A 22,086-nucleotide genomic window follows, 5' to 3' on the forward strand; every position below is an offset into this window, starting at 1 on the left:
GGAGTACCATTTGACTAAATATTGTAACATGTACGTTTATAATGCATTTATTAGGAAAACTGTATTAAAGCTTAGAAAACTATGACATCGTAATGTGAAAGAGTAGGGTCTCTCTCCAACTTCATCTAAATATGGTACGGCTTTAAAATGACTGTTTCTCTACTTTAGACACAATTTTAGAAAATGAGATAGAATACGTCAAAAATAAGTGGGATTTATTTGCTCATTCACCCTCCCTTTTATGAACCCATACATACACCAAAGCACTGCAAGAAAGTAGAACACAAAACTTGACATGACCACCATGAGAATGTTCAACAAAATGCAATGTGTACTATACACATTAGGCCTTAAAGTGGATAGTGGCCTCCTCCATTAGCAAGGCATGTGGTGACTGCATCCGTGGTCAGAGAACAGCCCGTACACTGACATCTGGCTTGAGCTACATATAATGTTATTTTACATTTTTTTCTTCATACTTTGGTTTTAGGCTACATTAACAAGTTCTCCAAACAAAAGTTCTTTAGGTTAAGATTTGAGTAAGGACCAAAAGCATTAGGTAACACTAATTACAGATTCTTTATATCTTTTTGCCTATCCTAGGACAGAAATTATACTTAGGAATCCTCTTGGATGCAGACAGGACTTCCCCACTACCCTGGAGCCAGCCAGTGAGCCACCCCTGAGCAGCCACTGAGCAGGGCATTGTGGGAAAAATGCCAAATGGAAGCTTCATTCCCACCCCAGGGGACCCGTGGGAGGCCTTTAAGGCTGCACCTAGAGTTCATGTCAAAAGTTTTCTTTTAAATATATTTGCTTGAAAGATGTGAGCATCAAGAAGTATGAAGTTAAAAAAGAGAACCTAATATAGCCACATTCAAAGGTGACTTCTAACTTAAATGATCAGACATAGCTCGTAAAACCAGCTGTCTCAAAGACAGTGTTATCTTTATTAAAAAACGGATAGACATAGCAGCACTTACAAAATAACAGTTCATAAAAGGCATTGTATATTGTCAACTGATAGTGTGAAAAGGGCAGGCCCCCAGCACAGCTGGTTGTGGGCTCCACATCACAACGCTCACAACCACCTGCCTCACTCAGTACGACACAACCCAGAACACCCAAGGGAAGACCAACAGCGACGTGGCACTCCTCGACTTCAAGCCTTTGTTATCCGTGTGAATAGTCAATCAAGTCAAGTATCACCCTCCTTAGCAGCATCTGGAGCACTCATTGGTGTTCTGGAGGTGGCTGGTGTACTTGACCCACTTATTTAAAAAAATCTAAGCGTTCAATAAAAAACACTTCTCCCTGTCCAATGCCATCCACAGAAACACTTCGGTTGCGGAAGAGACATGCTCTTCCATTTAAATATCTGTAAAAGCTAATGTGTGCCTCTGCCACGGTGCACAGAAGAGAACTTGGAGCAGGCGCTTCCGCACAACTGTCTTTGGTGGAGAATGCTGGTGTGGTCACGCAGTCCCCTGCCCACTGCTCTGCTTCTTGCTGCTCTGTGGGGGAGTGAGGACCCCGGTGGGGAGAGGAGAAATCCTATTTTGTTCAGACAATATGGCTTTCTTTGCTTGGGCTTTGTCCTGGTAAGAATAAGAGTGAGAGATGTTAAAATGGAAGAGTGTATCCTTTGGGCTTCGCACTCTGTGTGCTCTTTTCTATGAAAATGAGGGAGAAAAAGAACAATCTAAAAGTCTGGTCTACACGCTATTTAGACATGGCATCTATTGACCACAATTTTTCTTTTTTTAAGGAACTAAAAGAATTGGGAGTCTTTCTGGGATATCTGGAGCCTGTCTGAAGAAAAGTGAAGAGGGTAGTTAAGCGGCTTTAAGAATTTATCTGGGAAACAAGGAAGGCTACTGACCAGCAAATCCAAGCTGTTTATATGGGTCTGGATGTTGTGCGCATCTTCAGCAGGAACTCCCCTGAAGTGCTTGAGTTTTGAACTTCCTGTCTCCCTTATAACCATGGCAAATGGAACCATCCACTTGACACACTTCTCTATATCACACCACTGATACCCTGCAATGAAAATAAATTTTAGGCTCAAATGGTTTGTAAGTTTAATAGACCTTATGAATGGACCGGAAAGGCAACGTACCTGAAACCTTTTGCATCAACTCAGAGGAAGAGAAATGATACAAGGCAGAAGCAGCAAGTACACCATAGGGAAATTCTAAGCAGCCAACATCCAGGACACAAAGATCTAAAAGCTATGGAGAAGAAAAGAACACTGAGGCAGATGGCCACCATACATCCCTTCTACATTTATGCGATCTAATGACAGGGTAGGTAGCCCCATAGAGGTAAGAGTCACTTACCTCTGCAATCTGTATGAAGATTTGCTGGGGGTACTGTGGCAGGAGCACTTCATATAAGTCATTTAGATATGCAACCTGCATATATACATTCAGCCAGGACACAATGGTCAGGGGACTTAAATGCCACTTAAGGGCCTAAGGAAAAACAGAAAAGAGACCAATGGTACAGAAAAGAAAAAGCTATTTCTGCTCCCCTTGGGCCTCTAAAGAAGTTCAAAACACAGCCATGTTCCACACCACAATGTGTCCATCTGGAGAACACCTAACCAGATGCACTCACACTAATGTGGAAAAGCTATTATGTATGCATTTTTTAAAAAGGACTGAAAAATTAACTTGTAACCTACCTTCATAATGATTAATTCCATGCTAAGAATTTCTTCTCCCGAACAAGCCCCATCTGTAACATATGCAAACTGGTGCAGCTTTGGAGGATAGATTTCCTAAAAGGATATATAAGGGAGAAGCAACTAGCAAAAATCTCTAATAGTTTTAACTTATAATGTACATCCAAATATTTTTAGTATTTTACCATGAAAAGAGAGAGAGGGAGCACCATGGAATACCTACAGGAGCTACTCTGCTGGTCAAAATGTATTCACTATGAAAGAAACACCACCCCCTTAGCAATAAAGAAATGCATACACAACTTCTACTCAGTGGGAAGAGTTTTGAAATTTTCACCCTTTTTAATACCTTTAGTAACATGTTTGCAAGTTAGGCCCATCTGCCCTTCTAAACACTCCAAAATTTTAATCCTCTTGGGTCAAAGTTCAAATTTTTGGCTTAAAGTAACTACATTAACCTAAACATTTTATAGACTCACTACTTCTCTCACTTCTTAGTTAATTTCTAGCCCTTTCTGCCTGTATCTTTACTTTAGACAACCTCAAATTAGAAAAATGTAGAAAAAAAGTTGGCCTCTTCCAGTAATCTCAGAGGATCTCAAGAAACAGTATATGCTACATAACATTTGAAAATGATTTACCTCAAGTTTGGCAGCAATAAATAAAGATGAAATCCCAATAAGCTGTAAAAGTGTTTTTACAATATTTTGTTGTGTTGCCATATACCGATCAAAGAAATCCTGTGCCAAGTAAAATGTCTCTCTATGAAGTTTATAGACTTCACACACCTGAAAAAAAAGTAAGTTTTAGAGCAGTTACTTGAGGAAAAAAGAAAGACAAAAACAAAACAAAACACTTGCCATGAGTTTTGGTGAAGGACAATATAACCAAATCAAGAGAGAGTGAACTTTGCTTTTCTGAAAGGATTGTTACCTTGTTTGGCCCCAAGCACACACACAATGAAAAACTGGAACCCACATACAAGGATTAAGTGTTTTATGATCTATATAATAATAGTAAGAGCAAATCTTCATAGGTAGGGGGAGAAAGGTATGTTCATCACCTGGTAAAGCAGCATTTTCATGGAAAAACTGAACGATTATCTTGAACTATAATATGAGGACCATGCCTGCCCTGCCTACCTCATAGGACTGCTGAGAGAGAGGGTAAAATGGTGTGCATAAGGGAACTAAAGACAACCAAAGAAATGTTAGATCGCAACTTACCACCACCATCAAATGTCTGATTATGCATATAAAACTACTATTTCTAAACAGGCCTTCCCAGGTATAAGTGAAATTCATGGGCATAAAAAGTAGAAAAGGCACCAGAGAAACAACAGAACATTAACAGAAAATGCCACCAATCACCAAAGAGGTGATTCACCTAAAGTCCAGGCTAGGGCATGTTTAAAGTCAGTTTTCATAAAGTAACACAATTACAGTCTGATCAGAAGTGAAACTAGAGCTTCTGTCCTCTCAGGAACAAAACTCTCAGGCCTATGTCACCCAGCTCACATTGGGCACACAGCATGAGCGCCACCTTTCCCACATGTGTGCAGACTTCCTGGCTGGGCTAGAGGCTGAGAAATGGTATCACTGCAAACAAGCCTCAAGTACTGTCTCAGCGAGGACAAAAAAGGTTACCGTTCTTTTCTGTCTTTTCAATGGGATTACATGACTTTCTTTTGACGGACTTTCAGAGAAAAACCTTCCTTAAAGTATTTGGCATCAACTGCATTATACAGAATAGAACTTCTCAGTCACAACATCTAATGAGTTGGAGCCTGGGAGAATACAAGCCACTACATCTATTGCTTCAAGGAATTATAAACTGACGCAAAGGGCCCAGAAAGTCTATGTGCCAGAGTGGGCCTGTGGAGGGCACCTGCAAGGGCCCTAGTTTCAAGCAGACCTGCCAAAGAACTCAGTACAGAAAATGTTACTATATCCAGAGACCAATAAAGAAAAGCAGATTAATAATGGTCTAAACAGCTATCTTGCGGACTATGTAAGCTGCACTTCATACAGACTATTTCTAATCCATATAAATTCTGCAAGGGAAACACTGCTAGAAAATATTACAGGTGAGAAAACCAAGATCCTCAGTTAAGTGACTTGCCTGATGAAGACACACAGATGGTGGCAGTAGGGGATTTGATTCTAGGATGAGCATAATGGGTACACATACCGCTGGATACACACTTTTCCAAAGAGTACACGGCAGTTTGTTTTTAGGGAATATTTAGGTACTCAACTTCCATATGTCCTTTTCCATAAAATGGATCTGCCTGAGATGTCCTTCAACATCACAGATGAAATCCCATTTCTCATCACCCAAGACTTACAAAGGTGTCCAAGAAGCACTACTGAGTCACCCAACCTTCCTCTCAGAAAGAAGTACACTGCCTATACAATATTTTTATTTAACAATTACCCAGCAAACTGTGTAATACTTGTTCTTTTTCTTAATTTTTTTAATGTTTATTTTTGAGAGAAAGAGAGACTAAGAAAAAAGAAAGAAGACTCAAGTTACTAAAGTCAGAAATGAAAATGAGGACGTTGCTACTAATTATATAGAAATAAAAAGGATTATAGGAGAGTACTGTGAACAACTGTATTCCAATAAATTGGATAGCCTATACAAAATGGACAAATTCCTAGAAACACAAAACCTACTCAGACTAACTCATGAAGAAATAAAAAATCTGAATAGGCCTCATTATTGGGAGCCGTTTTCTGAACTCACAGGTTGAGAAAGAACTCCTCGTGAGGTTAATGTGCGGGCAAAGGGCCAAGAAAGAGGGAGACAGAAGATCTGAAGTGGTCTCTGCACTAACAGTGGGGCTCAAACTCATGAACCATGAGAGCATGACCTGAGTCGAAGTCAGTTGCTTAACCGACTGAGCCACCCCAATACTTGTTCTTTTGATCAGCTGTTGCAGAGAAGTATGATAGTGTGGCCAATAAAAGAATTGAACAATATATTTTCTTAAGAGGATATTCTGTGGGGAAAGAGAAATGGATCTAAAGAGTTAAAAAGGAACAATGTAAGCTCTCTGTTAAAGATAAGCCTGTTCCTATATTTTTAAAACTTATGATAGTGGCTATCAAATAGCTGTTATCTGCATTCCATTGGATATATTTAAAAGTAATTTAATTAACAAAGACCAAATATCAATATTTACAGTTAAGTGGAAAATAGAACTTCTGTAATTATTTGAACTTTGAAGAAATAAATTAGAAGCCAACTTAAAAGCATCTAAGAGGTAAAGGAGACTTCAGAAATTCTAAGAAAGAATGCAAGCGAAACATTAGACTACTGAAGTATATATACCAGTTTCAGAGACACAGAATATGTCAATGGGATCAAACACACAAAAGAGATTATAATAGCACAGAAGATTCTAGATGTGGTCAATGCTTCCAGGCAGCAGGAAGACTCAAACTCACCTCCATTAACCAATCCAGAAGAATTGCTCGCATTTTAGGCTGCAGGAGAGGGTGCCGCTGCATAAAGTGCTTATCCCGTAAGTATGTCTTTTCCTTGTTTAACATAATTTTCCAAACCTCGTCTCTATTTGCCCAGCTACAAAACACAAAACCAAGTGAAAAACAAAAGGTAGGTGTCAGTATGCGTCCATTCTAACTTGGTGTGATTGAGCACAAGGAGGAAGAGCTCTGGAAGGCATGTGGTAGTCAACTTACTTCAGGAGAGGCAGTGGTGAGGCTCTGGAGGGCATGAAACTCTGAGGCCCGCATGTGGAACTTGGATATGTTGGCTCATCCTCTTCTTTGTCAGGTGTAGGAATCAAGGAACAGGGGTTTTCACACACTGAATTACCATCCCAAGGCTATAAAAGAAAAACATATTTTTAAACGTTTGATGTGAACCAGCTATTTTTACGTTCATTGATTTGTAGAACAGCTAGTAAAACAGAAAATATCTTAACGCTGCAGACCTAAATACATATTCTGGCTTAAATTAAGATGAAGATGGAACAGGTAAGTAAAAACCACAGTAATGACTCCAAGCTTTCATTTCATTTGTTATTGACTTAAGAGTCTATACAGTAAATATCTAAGAAAACTACAAAGTCAGTAGCATTTGTATCCTCTACGCTGTCACACTTATAAGTACCTGAGCAGTAAGATGGATGCAAGAGGGGTTAAGATAAAACACCAACACCTTTTACAATACAATACAATACAAACAAAACAAAACAAAATTGTAAATCCATTTGCAGATCAGTAAGATACTGGGCATAAATTCTGAAGTATCTCATGGGATTATCTGGTCACAACTCAAAAATTTATTCTTTAACAAGTACAACTAACTCTCTAAAATTTCTTAAAAGTGAAAGAATTTCCAATAAAAGATCGAGTTGCATAAGCTCTCCACATTCACCAGTATAAAAGATCAAAAATGTAAATTGATTACCATCTATATTTAAAGTCTCCCCACCTTAAAACAAAAACCCATCAAATGTGACATCTTTCGGGTGTTAATAACAGCCTAATGTATTACATAATGGGGATCTTTTGTTTTCCTTAACTCAAAACAAAACAAGAAAGAATATCTGCCTAGTTAAAACCAAATCCAGGAATGGCCACAGGTTATACTAAGGAGTCTGTGGAGATAGAAGCCAGATACCCATGAAGACCTTTGAATTCTGCTCCCAAAGTCTTACAAAAAAAAGATTCAAATAACTGATAAGTGAATAAACCATCATTAAAAACCCAAGAAATTTGCATTTCTTTTAAAGGTTCCAGATCCTTAATTTTATTCAATTTTCAATATTTGAAAAATACTAAGGTCATTTTGCCATTTGGAAAATTTTCTCTTTAAAGCTACTCTGTTTATCATCCTACTCTGAAAAGAAACCTATGATTGACTTTTGAATTATAAGAATGATTTTGTTGACAATATGGCAGGTAACAATCCCACCATCATGGAAGCCCTGTGGAAGTCTGAGACTGGCATTTTTTTTTAAGCAGACAGTTCATGAAGGTTGACTAGAGAAAGGACAATGGGATGACTAGAAATGAGCATGGGGCCTTGCATCCCAGGTGCTACCTGGAAGGTATGGTAGAGGCAGGCTATCACAGCACAGCAACCACTCTCAGAGGAAGCCAGAGCACTTTCAGTGTGCTAAGAGAGCAAAGCAGGATAAAGCTCTTCTCCACCCAGGGTGCAAAGAACTGGGCATGCAAATTAGCCATGACAGCTCCTGCCAACAGCTGTTCCAGAAGGGCAGCCTCCTCTTCCCAGCTCTAGTATCACGTGCTGGTAGTATTTCCTTGACTCAAAAAGGGTCACATTACAAATGCTTCAAGTTGCTCTTCATTCAAGAATGAATTCTGGTTTTGAAGGCAGAAGCTGGGAGCCACCCTCTACAGCCAGATGGCTGAAATAGCAGAGAGCAGACTTTGGGGGATAAAATGGCAGCAATTTTCAACCTGCAGGTTCATAGACAAATTGGGTGAACCACAAGGGGACACATGGTTCTGAAAGTTGGCCCTTAACTTGAGCCTATACTGGGTTTCAAAGGAGATGAGATCGGTCCAACTTTAGGAAGGAATGGGATAAGAGCAAGAGACCAATTTTGACTATTTCTAATCACTTCTGACTTCTTATGCCACTTTTAATTAAGAATTACCTATGTAAATTAGGTTCTGAGAAGTAACTCACGGAAAGCCCAGCATTTCACTTAAACAAAAAGGCTGGGTCTTATGCAAAAACTTAAACAAAATGGATGTGTTAAATGGATTTTAGATAACAGGTTATTCTTGTTAAGAAAGTCCTAAGGTAGGAATCAAAGGTTCTCTGTGGTCTTGATGAAACATTTATAATGAGTTTAGCATAATGGCTACAAGTGGTTCAAGGCTATTGTACTGTATTGTACTGTAACTACTGAGAAAAATTGTGTGTCATTAATAGGGAAAAAGGTTGTGTTACCCCAAAACTCTAGCTTCATGAATCTACACAGAGAAATAACAAAAGACAACAATTCCTCTGTAAACAGATGGACAATTTTCAAGCTATCTGCTCTACAAAATGTGCAGAAACCTGTTGTCATTAATCTCTGAACAACTATGAAAATTCCTTCTAGTTAGTGGGAAATGATATGGCTATTCACGTACCACAGTTATCAACCATCTGCAATTTAGGGATAGGACCACAGACAGCCCCACTTAGGTACCCTACCACTGCTCAGATTATCCTTGAGAACACAAAGTACTCTAAAACTCTTAAGAAGTCAATAGGGATGCCTTTGCTTTATTCTCAGTTGGAAATTTCAACTCAAAAACAGGTGGGAAAATAAGCAACCTTGAGTTTCACAAAGCGGAGATCCATTTTATCATACCCCACAAAAATCAAACTGCTAAGTTTGTTTGTTTTAAGGAGAGAAAAAGAAAAGGAAAGAACTGGGATGCATTGTCTCATTTCATTCCCTAAAGTGAATAAAGTATTTCTCCTTCTAATAGAGAAGGAAATCATCAACCCCTCGTTCAATATTCAGTGGACTGTCCCAGAAATGCTAATTCCTAGAGTCTTACATGCAGTGACAACTGTTACTGCAAACCCACTGCTTTAAAGCCCTTCACTCTTCTAGAACCAGCTATGGCTGTTGCCTACCGCCCAACAAAGTGATGTGCTGCCCACTGCTACCCTAGTTGGGACCATTGCCCTCAGCTCAAATACTATTCCTGCTCAGCTTTTATCCGTGATAGGGTCGGAAGGCCTGATCCACTAGTTTGGAGATTGGCTGCTTCCCCTGCTGGAGCCATTAACTATGGTCTCCAGCCATTTCTGGAGGTAGAGAGATAACATAAGCTTTTTCGGCTAAGAACTTCTGATATTGCAATGATATCATGAGCACGCAGGAAATTTGGAGGTAACTCCAAGAAAGAGAGACAAGAGGAATGGACTAGTCCATTAAAAAAATGTGTTGAGATACATATATCATTACACAGAATGTTTCACTAACTCTCCGGTTGAGGCCAGATCGAGCCCCAGACAGCAGTGATCACTGTAGGTAACTGTTAGATAGGCTGAGAACTTCTAGGAGGGGGGGAAAGTTAGAAACCTGACCTAAAAGGGGTGGGAAGGGGAATGGAGGTCCTTAAGCACCATGATGGAAAAACAGAAGCGTGGATGGAGAGAATTCATGGTTGCTACCAACACACACACAAACCCCCATCATTATACCCAAAGAGCTCTGTCAGGAGCCCTCCCCCCAGTTCACCAGCCCAGAGACAAGGCTCTGGGATGAACTCCGCCCCTGGCTTGCACAGGACTCTGGGTTACTTTCTTCCTCTGAGTCTGAGTTTCCTCAAGGGCAAAAGGAGAGGACTGAGTTATTTGATGTGCATTCTGGTTCTTCCAGACATCAGCGCATATTTGTAATCTCAAAGCTGCCGGTCAGGGACACAAGACCTCCCTGGAATCCCAAAGCTGGTAGAGGTCAGTTCCACTGACAGGCACAGAGCTCAGCCATATGTACAGCAGCCAAAGGTAGAGAAAAACCCTTCAGCAGGAGGGTTTTGGAGACTGAGATTCAATTTAACCCACAAAGAGCAGGAGGCCCTCCACCTAGGCCCAGTTAGCAAGTGTACCAACCTGACTGCCGCACTGGCTTCTCACAGTCCTGTCAATTTTTGCGATTTCTTCATCTGGATCCTGCAAAAACTAACATAAAACAACCCCCACCCCACAAGGAAACACATCAAACAACCCAAAGACAAAAACAGAAGAGAGAAAAAGTTGGTTAGGTTACAGGCAGCATTTCTGCCAAATAAATGCACCCCATTAACCCCCTATCAATAAACATGTGGTGAAGCCCAGTCTGGTACCCAGGTAAGATTGAGGGGGTCTCCTCCCCCACCTGTCTCCTTTGTACTCACAACAGCCACATTTGCCTTCCTTTTCCTGGAGCGAACAGAGACATCGGTGCCACTTTCCTCTTTCATGGTGTCCCGTTCCTTCGCATCCCTATAAGCCAGGGTGGCACACAGGTCAGGGTGAGTTCTCCCCAAATCTAAGTCCACCCCTCCCCCACCCGCTGAACACCCTTCCCGTCCCCCCCCACTCCCAGCGACCGGGCCACTCACCTCTCCCTTCTCTCCCTCGGCATGGCTTGGGGTGTGGGATCAGATCTCAGGCCTTGGGGGGCACAAACCGGACAGTGGGGTGAGGACGACCAGAGGTGGGGGGCCAAGTCCCGCAGGCCTGCCCCGGACACCCCTCCCCCTCCCGCGCGGGCGGCGGCGGCGGGAGCCTCCCGGGCCGGTCAGGAAAATGGCCGATGGGCCCGAGGTGGCCTGTCACCCGCGGCGCCACCACCAACCCGCGATGCTGGGTCCGAACCCGGGGTTGGGGGGGCCCGGACGCCCCCCGGAAATCCTCGCCTGCCCATCGCCTTCCTTGGGGCCCGGGCTGCCTCAGTCTCCCCCTCAACACCTTCCCCTGGTCCGTCTCTGAGCCACCCTGACGGGGCACCCCACGCTGACGACTCGGGGACCCGGCGACCCGGCCTCGCCCCACCCCCACCCTGGCCCGGCCTGACCCAGGCGCTCTGGGAGTCCTCGCCGCCGCACCGTCCCGCAGCCCAGTGGCCCCGCGGCAGGGCCCTTACCCGAAGCCGTCTCCGCGGCAGGCAGGCGGCACGAGCCGAGGCCCGAGGCAGGAGGCAGAGGCGAGCGGGAAGACGGGAGGCGGGAGGCGGCGGCGGGCCGAGCGCGCGGCGGTGGCGGGATCCGCGCCTGCCCCCTACACCGCGCTGGCGGCCGAGCCGGCTGCTCCTGCGCCCGGCTAAGAGCGGGACATTTAAAAATCCCTGCGCGCGGAACCGGCCCCCGGCCCGCCCTCGCGCCCTCCCGCCACCCTCCGCCCCGCCCCGGCCGCTCTGAGCCCCTCAGCGGCAGCCCGAGGGCCTGGGCCCGCCCAGCAGCCGGCCTTAGGACCGCCCCTCCGAGGCGCTGGCCAGCCGAGGCTCTCCGGACCGACGGGGGCGGGGCCAGCGCGGGGGCGGGGCTAAGTGACAGGGCCTGCGCGCCGGAGGGGCGGGGGCGGGGCTGGGGCCGTGGCGGGGCCTGCGCGGCGCAAGCTGCGGCGCCGCGCGGGGCGGGACGCGGGAGGCCGGCTGGCGCGCGCGGTGGAGGGCGGGGCCGCGTCGGGCGGGCGGGACGCGGGGGAGGTCTGGCGCGCGCGCGACGGAGGGGCGGGCCGCGGGACTCCGGGGGCGGAGTCGAGCGGCGCTGGAGCGGCAAAAGGCCGCGTGGCCCGCGCGGGGGGAATGTAAACACCGCAGGCGGCGAGGTTCTGGCTGAGTCGGGGGTCTGGCAACGGCGAGCGGGAGGATCCGCGGTCGGTCAGCCTGCCGCTAGCGCGTACTGTCCCTCCTTGCACGTCCTCCCCGCCCCCGAGACGCAGGGTTCCGGGCCCTGAGTCGGGGAGGGGATGTGCCCAAGGTCACAGCGCCTGGTCGTTGGCCTACAACGTGTGCCTCCGGCAGTCGCCGGGGTCTGGGGCGCCGGTGAAACAGCCCTTCATGGAGGTACGTCCACGCATCCATCCAAGCCATTCATTTAGCTAACAGCTTAACACCGACCCTGTATGCCCCTCTCCCACAGACTCTTCACGGCCACGACGAGGGGATTCCAGGCAGCCCCTTCTAGCTGAAAGCCCTTCCCAGTGGCTCGCATCAGACCCAGGATCAAATCCGCACTCCCTGTCCTGGCGAACAGGGCTCCACTTGAACTGGCTTTCACATCCCTTCAGACTTCCCTGCACCCCCTCCCATCTCCTCACCGCCCTTGTCCTTTCTCACCTCGAGGCCTTGGGCCTTGTGCCCTGCGAAGGCCCCTGCGGCTGCTCTTCTTTTCCAAGAACTTCAGGTCCTCAGTGACGACTTAATCTGGAGCACCCCTCTCCTCAGGACTTCCTCTCCACCTTTTTGCCCGACAGAACTTGCCACCAGGAAGACTCCTGCTCCTCCGTTTCCTTGTTTGGTGTCCCTCTCCCTATCCTATGTGTCTTGTTCACTGCCGTACCCCCCAGCCCTCGGCATAGTGCCTGGAGGGAGACACTTAAATCCTATTTATGAATGAATTCTTGAAAAACACACACAGACGAATCCCTATTGGACTTGAACAGGCTAGTGATACAGGTGTGGAACAGTGGTCACTTGAAAGCACCTTCTGTATGTACTAAACTTGCAGACAGCAGCAAGTAAGAGGGCTCCCAAACCCTCCCCAGATTTGTAGTCACAGTCTTGTCCCCTGCCCCACTATCATAACAGTCTCCTGAAGTGACAGTCTGGGTCTTACAGAAGAGTATACCTTGTGTCATCCCCAGAGGTCCCTGCTAGCAGACCCTCGAGGGGCTCGGAGGTCAGCACTGCTGAGATAACTCGCTCAGATTGTCTCGGATAGGCATGGAACCCAGAGTCCTGAACAAAAAACCCAGCCCTATCAAAATGGCAGCTTTGAACTAAATCCTTCAGAGTTTTATCTCCGTTCAACCTAACAGTAATCCTATCAGGTTGTCCTATTTCAGGGATGGAAACTATCTACTTTTTAAGGTCATTATTTAGGAATTAAGTGAGATAATGTAGACTTAGTACAATGCTTGGCACATAGTAAATGCTCAATAAATTTTACATAATATAATAAATATAAGTTATTTCCTTAGTGATTGTAGCAGCTTACACTCCCATCAGCAAAGAATGAGAGTTCTCATGTACTAGCTGACATGTTCACCAACAGTACAATAGATAAATAAATCTGGTATATTCATTCAATGGAATACCGCACAACAACAAAAAGGACAAACCACTAAAACATGCAGCAATATGAATAAATCTCACAGACGTAATGGTGAGCACAAGAAGCCAGACACAAAAAAGTATTAGTATGTGATTCCATTTCACTGAATTTTAAGAAAAGGCAGAAGTATAGGGATGATGGTCAGAACAGCGGTTACCTCTGGGGTGGGGTTAATAACTGGGAGGGGACCAGGGGAAACTTCTGGGTTCCACACATGTTATATCTTGATCTGAATACATGGGTGTGAACATAAAAATTCATTGAGCTGTACACTTATAACTTAGGCACTTTATGGAGTGTGTATTTCAACAAAAAATTGTTTCTCAAAAAAATAATTTGAAACAAAATAAAGTAAGACTTTAGTAATCCCTACCCACTTGGGAACTTCTAGTTTGGAAGGGAGGCAGTTATGTAGATTGGTAGTTGTAGTACAGAGTGATAAGGGCTGGGATGGGAAATTTCTGGGAGCTATAGCTTCACATGGAGTGGTGGCAGGAGAAAGCATCCAATCTACTCTTGGATGCCAAGAAGGCTGCATGGAGGAAGCATCATCTAGGCCAGAAGGATGAATGTGTTTGGCAGAGGCAATAGAAAAGATAAATCTGTGGAAACAGACTGCACCAAATTACTGATGGCCACTTGCCTGGGATAGCTCACTGTTGGCTGTTTGGTTTCATTTCATCATATGCCTGCCTGCCTCAGGGTTAGAGTGTCCAAGCATTGGCTCAGCCTTGAGGGAGATATGGATTGAACTAGAAAACCAGCTGCTGGGTAGGGAGGGTATCACCTTTCCTCCACAATGAGATTATGGGAAAGTTTCTTAACCCTCTTGGTACCTCAATTTCCTCATCTGTAAAATGGGGGTGATTCTAGTTATCCTAACCACCAAAGTTTCTGTGAAGACTAAATGTAATAATACCTATAATCCATTTGCAATAGTATCTAGGACACAGTGTTCAACATGTATTATTGTAAAGAAATCTGGGACATTTGCATAGCTTCATACATGGTAAGAACAGCAGTCAGGATAGAAGGATTAAGAAGAAGTAAGTCAGTGGAGGTTTCCAGGGGGGAAATCCTTCCCAGATAGGATTCCTTAACCCAGGGCCCCCAGAGAGCCTTCAGTGGCCCGGGAAACTGCCTGCTGACAGTGTCCGCCAATTGTGTGCACTTGGGCAGCTGGTACATAACTTCTACCAGTTCTTTAAAGGCACCTATAAAAAGTTCAGGAGTGCTGGAGAGGGTTGATCAGGAAAGGTGTGGTCTGTGAGTGGAAGTGGAGCTGACCCTGGCCTTGCTGTCAGGCAAAGCTGGGCACATATAGCTGCTTGGCTGGGTCAAAGGAGATTGGTAAGGGGCAATTTGTGAGGCTCTACACAGGAATCACAGAAGAAGAAGGATCAAACTGGCTGCACCAGTGTGAGCTGTGAGGCAGGGGCCTGGCAGGAGGAGCAGGACCCAGTGCCAGGGAACCTGAGTGTGGGAAGGCCCTGGGGGCTTGGCTCCTGTCCTCTCCCAGCAATGGAAATCTGTCTGCACAGGCTTGCCTGGTCAGCCCAAGTCCAGGGCCCCAATGCGTGCTCCCCAAGTTGTGGTTCACATCATGCTCACACTGCTATGAACTCTAAGGCAGGAGACTGGCGAACCAATGGGTCGTCCCAGCCCTGGCCTAACCCTCTCTTACACTGGGGAGCAAGTCCAGTCACACTTCCTCAGACAGAAGGCTGTGATCCATTTAAAAATTCCAGTGAAAATTAAAATTGACCTTTAAACTTAGTATCTGATAGAGCAGTGGTGGCAGCTGACATTTATGGATTCTGTGCTAAGCTCAGGGTTCCCAAGGAGAGAGACTAATTTGAAGACGCTTCAAGGAGTGAGACTATGTGATCAGGTTGGTTGGGGGGAAGCGGAATGCATCAGTTATGCAGCAATAAGCCCCCCCTTCAGCATGGGCTAAGACACGACAGTTCTTTGTTCTGTATCTGACCGCCATATTCCCAGCTTTCACTTAAATCTCCTTATTTTGGGTTTCTGAAGACAGACACAGCTGCAAGACACAGAGCAGGACCTTGGAGAGATAAGGCACTGGCGTCTCGCTTCTGGGATATTTTCCTCCAAGCGCTATACTCTGCGCTTTGATGGGGGAGGGAGGCATCGCCAATCAGAGAACCACATTCCTGCTCATGTGATTGGTTATGGGGGTGGGCATGTGACCTGCGCTGGGCCAATGAAAACCCCCTGGAGTTGCTAAGCGGACCTGAAGTGGGTCTGGAAGCAGGAGGCCATCTTGCCACTCAGGGTGACCTTCGTTAGACGGAACTCCTGGGGTAGAGGGGAGCGAAGCCTGAGGTAAAGGGAGGTAGTCTTCTGATTCATCGAGCTTCTGGGTCCAGTCAAGCCCAAGACCAGGTTACTAGGAACTTTCCAGATGCTGGAGCCAATGATTTCATGTATTTATTGAGCCAGTTGAGGTTGAGTTTCGTGTAACGCAACCACGAGAGTCGTGGGTGTCTTGAGTAAGTGAAAGGGCGGTGGGCTGTCAAGCTTCGTCAGTGTGTGCCCCCCAGAGAGGCTGTCGGTGGTCCCCTAGACCCACCGGTCTTTCTCTGTAAGGTGCGTACATCCACCCTGGCATGGCTTTGAGGGTGCCGGGCCTGGCTTTTAGTTTCAGTTCTGCAGGAATCCTGACTTCCCTGGCAATATGCCGCAATCACTTGCTTACATCAGTCACATAGGAATCCAATTCTTAATCAGCCTGGCAGCGTCGGGAACCCTGGTGCCTGACCCCACCCCATCAAATGCTAGTGGGCTTGGTGCACTGCCTTGACCCTGCTCTCCCAAGAACACCTCATGTGCCCCAGGGGCAAGTAGACATTAACTGAGCAGGACTCACTCCAGACATGACTGAACAGAGGTCACACACTGATGTGGTGGCCCATAGGATATTAGCAAAAAACTGGGATTCCGGTACATGTGAGGGTTTCTGATGCTTTGACAATAGGGTGGTTTGGCAAAGTCGGGCCTATAGCAGGCCGCTGACCTCTGGGTGGGGACAGCTTCGCCCTCTGTCCTTACTCCTTTAGGTATCAACCTGACCACTGTAGTTGTCTGACCTTGAGACCCCACCCAGGAATTCAGAGCCGAATAGTGGGGTGTTGGATGGAGGAGGGTCAGGATTAAATTTAAAACAAGAAGAAAAGGAAGAAGGCACGAAGAGGGGGTTGACTGGAAGTAACCCGGGCCTCGAGGCCTGAGCATTTCCCAGAGCCAGCATAGGGTCTGGACAGCAAGTTTTGCTGAATAAATAAGTGGGTGACGGATAGGGGCAAAGGTGAGAGGCACAGAAAGTGTTTCCCAGATGGTGACAGGAAGCCGAGGAGGCTGGGTACAGGGAGTGGGGGCACATTCTTCTGCTGAGGCCCAGATGCGGCTGGTATCGAGGTCACAGAGGGCTCCGCAGCAAGGAACCTCCAGGCTCAAGGCTGGGGTTTCCCCACCTCCCACCCTCTCTTCTGCTGTAACTGAGAGCCTCTCTACCTTCAGTCTTTCACTGCAGGTTTTATTGCCTTAAATCTGTTTGAAAAGAAAGGCCTACTATCCCTGTCCTAAGTGGAAAATCAACATCACCAGCCACAAAGTGAGGGGAAACATCGAAGTGTTTACAACTACAGGCAAGAGGCAGGCCATGGCCCCAAGGCCTCTTCTCTTTCTGTTTTAAACAGGAGATGAGGGGTGCCTGGGTCGTTCTGATGGTTCAGCAGTTAAGCTTAAGCATCAGACTCTTGGTTTCAGCTCAGGTATTGCTGTTAGTGAGTTCGAGCCCTGCATTGGGCTCCGCGCTGACAGCGTGGAGCCTGCTTGGGATTCTCTCTCTCTCCTTTCTCTCTGCCCCTCCCCCGCTAGCATGCTCTGTCTCTTTCTTGCTCTCTCAAAATAAATAAACTTAAAAAACAAAAAAACAGGAGATGATGGTATGATTCCAGTTATGAGGTACTAGGCCAGATAAGAAAGTAGAAGGGTGATTGCCAGGGCTGGAGAGAGGGGAATGGGGAGTTTTTAATGGGTACAGAGTTTCAGTTTTGCAAGATGAGAAAAAGTTCTGAGGGTAGATAGTGGTAAAGGTTATATAACAATGTGAATGTACGTAATGCCACTGAATTATACTCTTAAAAATGGTTGAAATGGTAAATTTTATGTTCTGTGTATTTTACCACAAATTTTTAGAAAAGAATATAAACATTAGGGAGATGTCAGCCCTCTCAACTTCAAAATGAGACTTTCTCCTTGATTCAGCAGAACACGTGAAAGAGAATTGAAATGGGAATGACTCACTTCCAGTATGATGTGGATGTGCTGTTATTTGAAATTAATATGCTGAACTATGGTCAGAGTAAGAAAGGGGACAGATAGTGAATGGGCAGAGGTGTGGGCAGAGGTGTAGGCAGGCCAGAGGAGGGACAGCCCCTCTGCCATGCGGGCATTTGGCCCATGTCCTGTGAGAGGAGGCCCTGGAGCGGATGTGGCAGGTGTGCTGGCCACACTGAGGTGACAGGCGTGGGTCCCAGCTGCCAGTTCCATCTCAATGTGAGTTTGGGGACGGGACTCCACCCGGCACCACCTCAGCTGCTTCCCCTGGTCCAGAGGCTGATGAGGAGTGTGTATGTGAGGCTAAGCTGAGGTTTGGCACAGCAGAGTACCAGGGTGGGCTCTGTACACATGGTCTAGGGGCTGTGGATGGCTGTCTTTTCAGGGTCTGTTTCCTGGCTCTTATAAGGAGTCCCTAGTTTCATTACAATCAGTGGCAGGGAATCAGTGAAGTCAGTGTCCAGCAGGACATTTGACCAACTTTCCTGCTTTCATATCCTTCAAGATGCCAGACAAGAGGAATCAGTGATTGTGCCATTCTATGGGGCCCATGAGTGTTTGCATACAGTTGGTGCTCATTAAGTGTGTGTTAAATGGTGACAGGGATGAATTCTGTTTTAAGAGTGTGAAGGTTGAAGCAAGCATCTTGTGCTCAGGATGCTCACATCCAGAGGAAGAGAAGAGCAGCCCATCCTTCATCACAAAACAGCAGGAGAAATGCAGGGGCAGGAGGCACCTGGCAGCAGAGGTCCTCATCCAGCTCAGGGTGAGGCGAGGGCCAGGGAGCAGAGAGTCACTGAGACCGCCTTTGACAAAGTCACCAGTGCCCCCCATCTCACCAACTCCAAAGGGCACTTTTCAGGGTTCATTTCATGGCCTTTCAGGAGTGTTGGGCTTGGTGGCCCACTCCCTGCTTGAGGACACCACTCCCGTCTCCTGGCTTCCGCCCTCCTTCCCTGGCGCTCCTCCTCGATGCCCTTGCTCTTCTTCCTCCTCCCTGTTTAAGTGAAGGAGTTCTTTTCCAAATGCTCCCTCCCTGCGTGGTCTTTTCTTTCCACCTTCTGCCCTCTTGACTTCTCCATTTGCCCATCTCCTGAGCCTCTTGGTGTAAGACGCCCAGAAGTGGTCTCTGGGTTTCCCCACCCTGTCCCACCTGCTTCTCCACCTGGTGCCCCCATTCCCTCTGTTGCTCAAGCCCCAGACCCGGCATTCGTTGTTGATTTCTCTCTCTCATCCTCTGCACCATGTGTGTCAGGAAGCCCCAGTGACTCTCTGCCTCCCAAATGTTTCCGCACTGTCTCTTGTCCCCTTCTCTGTCCCGTCCTGCATGGAGCCACCGTCTGCTGCCTGGACAGCTGTACCATGTTCTGGACTGCTTTCCCACTGTTGCTTTTTCCCACTGTCCCTCTTCCCCATCAAAAGCCAGAGAAATGTTTCCTAAGAGAAAATGACTTCCGTGAAACCAATCAAACCTGCCCCTTCTGGAAAACATTTGAAAGCTTCGCGCTAATGGCAAAGTAAGTCAGGCTGCACAAGTACCAGCCTCGGCCCAGCCTGGCTTCTGCTGCAGCCTGCTGGTCCTGGGGTCTTGGGCCCATACCCTCATCTCCCTCTGCTCCAGCCTTTCTCTGATACGCCGAGGGTTTGGCTTCTTTGCTGCGTCTGCACCTGTTCTCCACCGTCCCCCCACCCCTTTATCAGTGCCGGGCTCCCGCTTCGGCAGCTCCTCCTGGAGGAGGCCCTGCGAGCCACACCATCTACTGTCTTCTCTCTGTCTCAGGGCTCGCCTTTTGCTGGTTTTCTCTCAGCATCCTGTTTTGTTTTTGTTTTTTAATCATAAAAATTTCAAACATACAAGTAGAGGAAGGGTAGTGCAATGAGCCCTCACATACTTCTGCAGATTGAATAACTAAGAGTTTCTCATATTTGCTTCATCCAGCCTGTGGCTTTTTTTTTCTTCACCAAAATATTTTAAGGCGAATTCCAAACATTGTCGTTTCGCTTTTACATGCCTGTGTGTCATTTCACTTTTTACGCATGTCTAAAATGTATGGCCGTTTTCTTACATAACCACAATGCCAGTAAGACACCTGAGAAAATGAACAATTCTTGGTACCATATTTTTAAAAGTTTATTTTGAGTGGGGGGGTGGAGAGAATGTGCACAGATATGCACAAGCCAGGGAGGGGCAGAGAGAGAGAGAGAGAGAGAGAGAAGCCCAAGCAGGCTCTGTGCTGTCAGCACAGAGTCTGACACGGGGTTCAATCTCCTGAACTGGGAGATCCTGAGCCGAAATCAAGAGCTGGATGCTTAACTGACTGAGCCACCCAGGTACCCCCATGGTACCATCTAGTACTCAATCTACAATCAAAATTTCCAGTTATCTCAAATGTGTCTTTTAACCATTGGTGTCAATGACAATCCAAACAAGATGCACACACCGTGTCTGGTTACTGTGTCTTTTGTTCTTCACTCCAGAAGCCTCCTCTCTTCCACATTTGCTGTAGAAGCTGGGGCAGTCTCCGGCAGAATCACTTCACTTTCTGGATTTGTTACTTCTGCTTCTCCTGGAGTCACCTGCCTTGTTCCTCTCTCCCCTGTGCTCCCTGTACATGGGAGCCAGCTCTCCTAGCCCATTAAATTAATGTCCGTAGGTGATGCTGTGTGCCATGCTATGTCCTTCATATGTCATCCCCTCCAGAGGCCCAAGGTGCCTGGCCATCCACTCCTGTGATGCTGAGATTGATCACTGGAGTCAGGTGGTGACAGCCGCATCCTTCTGCGGTGCCATTCCCCATCAGCCCTCACCCAATAGTTTCAGCCAGTAATTATTTCCTGAATCAGTTATTTGATTAGGGTTTGCATAATGGTAGTTTTCTATTTCCTTCATTTCTTCCAAATTAGAGGCATACATATGCAGAGAGATGGAATGTGGGAGCAGTCCACCCTGATGCAGGCAATAGGGAGGGTGCATTGTCTATAAAGAACTGGACTAAAAGTCCTCTGCCTTTTCATTCTCACAGCCTTGCCATTCTAGACCATTCCGTGAGGAATACTGGTGTTCCTGCCTCACCCCTGCTGCCATGCACCGCTGTTCAGAGTTGACACATGGAGTCTCCTGCAAAGAAATTTTCCGTATCAATTAGGGCTATTAGGTTGCCCTGGAATGCAGCTCATATGGTGGCATATATGCCTAATACTATCTTTTTAATTAATCCCCATATTTTCATTCTTCATTGCACTTCAGACATTTTGTAATTGCATGTCTCTTTCCTTGTTTGGGGCCCTTCTTCCTTCAGAAGGCAGCTGCCTGAAGGCACACGGGAGAACTCGGTACTCAAGACGTCCAAGTGACGGATTCGTGGATGGAGGCCAGGGGCAGGCAATGTCGGGGGAGGGGGCAGAGCAAGGAGAGGGTTCAGAGGCTAGAGATAGAGTGGCACATCCTGGAAGTGACAGTTGTCAGGTGTGTTTGGAACTGAGCATGAGATGGGAAGAGGGAAGCACTGATGCTGAGGAAGACCCGGGTGGGAGCCCAGAGAAGCACCCTCTATGCCGTCTTCATGAGGGGCCGGACTCCATCCTGGGAGCCATGGGGCCGTAAGGTCTCTGTGCCCACCCCCACTCTGCCCATGACCTCCTGCATAGAGCCCACTCCTCCACAGGAGGCACATGTAACACTGGAGACTTGGCCACGGTCTACGGCAGCACCCGCCTCCTCCCTCCCTCTCTAATTGCTCTGTTTTCCTTCCACTTCACAAGTGGGTTGGCTAGTAACACCGAAGTCTGTTTTATATACATATAGATAGTTAGCAAACACAAAATGTGTGGTAAGCTATGTTCCATCTTTATGTTATTAACACACAAAAGCAAGAAAGCTCCAAGTTAGAGCATCTGCAATTCAGCCCAGTGTGCAGCAAGCCATATGGCGAAAACATGGAACGGAAGGCAACAGAAGCGCCTCATCCCTGCCTTCGACTGAAGAGCCCCTCCCCCCCACCCCCCCACCCTCAGCAAGCCAGGACCATGGGCATTTCCCGCCCTGCCTGTCCCAGCTGAGGCCAGCCAGCTTCCATCCATTCATTCATTCATTCCTCAAATATTGATAGAATTCCTGTCCTGTGCCAAGAACTGTTCCCTTACCAGGGACAGGGGAACCACAACAGGCAGGAGTCTGTCCTCATGGCAGGAGAGCCAGCCAGCACG

General features: G+C 46.8%; 1 protein-coding gene across 1 annotated transcript; it reads right to left on the minus strand.

Moving 5' to 3' along the window:
• Positions 1–914: 914 nt before the first annotated feature.
• Positions 915–11,507, minus strand: CCNE1 (cyclin E1). Its single transcript, XM_039231947.1, has 12 exons — positions 11,325–11,507; positions 10,801–10,852; positions 10,594–10,681; positions 10,310–10,378; positions 6,394–6,539; positions 6,139–6,274; positions 3,328–3,474; positions 2,687–2,782; positions 2,340–2,474; positions 2,120–2,231; positions 1,883–2,040; positions 915–1,598 (listed from the first exon to the last, which is right to left on the minus strand). Exons 2-12 carry the CDS (start codon positions 10,821–10,823, stop codon positions 1,476–1,478), a joined length of 1,233 nt encoding a protein of 410 aa, XP_039087878.1. The 5' UTR covers positions 10,824–10,852; positions 11,325–11,507; the 3' UTR covers positions 915–1,475.
• Between the last annotated feature and the right edge of the window lie 10,579 nt (positions 11,508–22,086).

Source organism: Hyaena hyaena, unplaced genomic scaffold, assembly GCF_003009895.1.
Source record: "Hyaena hyaena isolate Hyena2069 unplaced genomic scaffold, ASM300989v1 scaffold_61, whole genome shotgun sequence".
Lineage (NCBI taxonomy): Eukaryota > Metazoa > Chordata > Mammalia > Carnivora > Hyaenidae > Hyaena > Hyaena hyaena.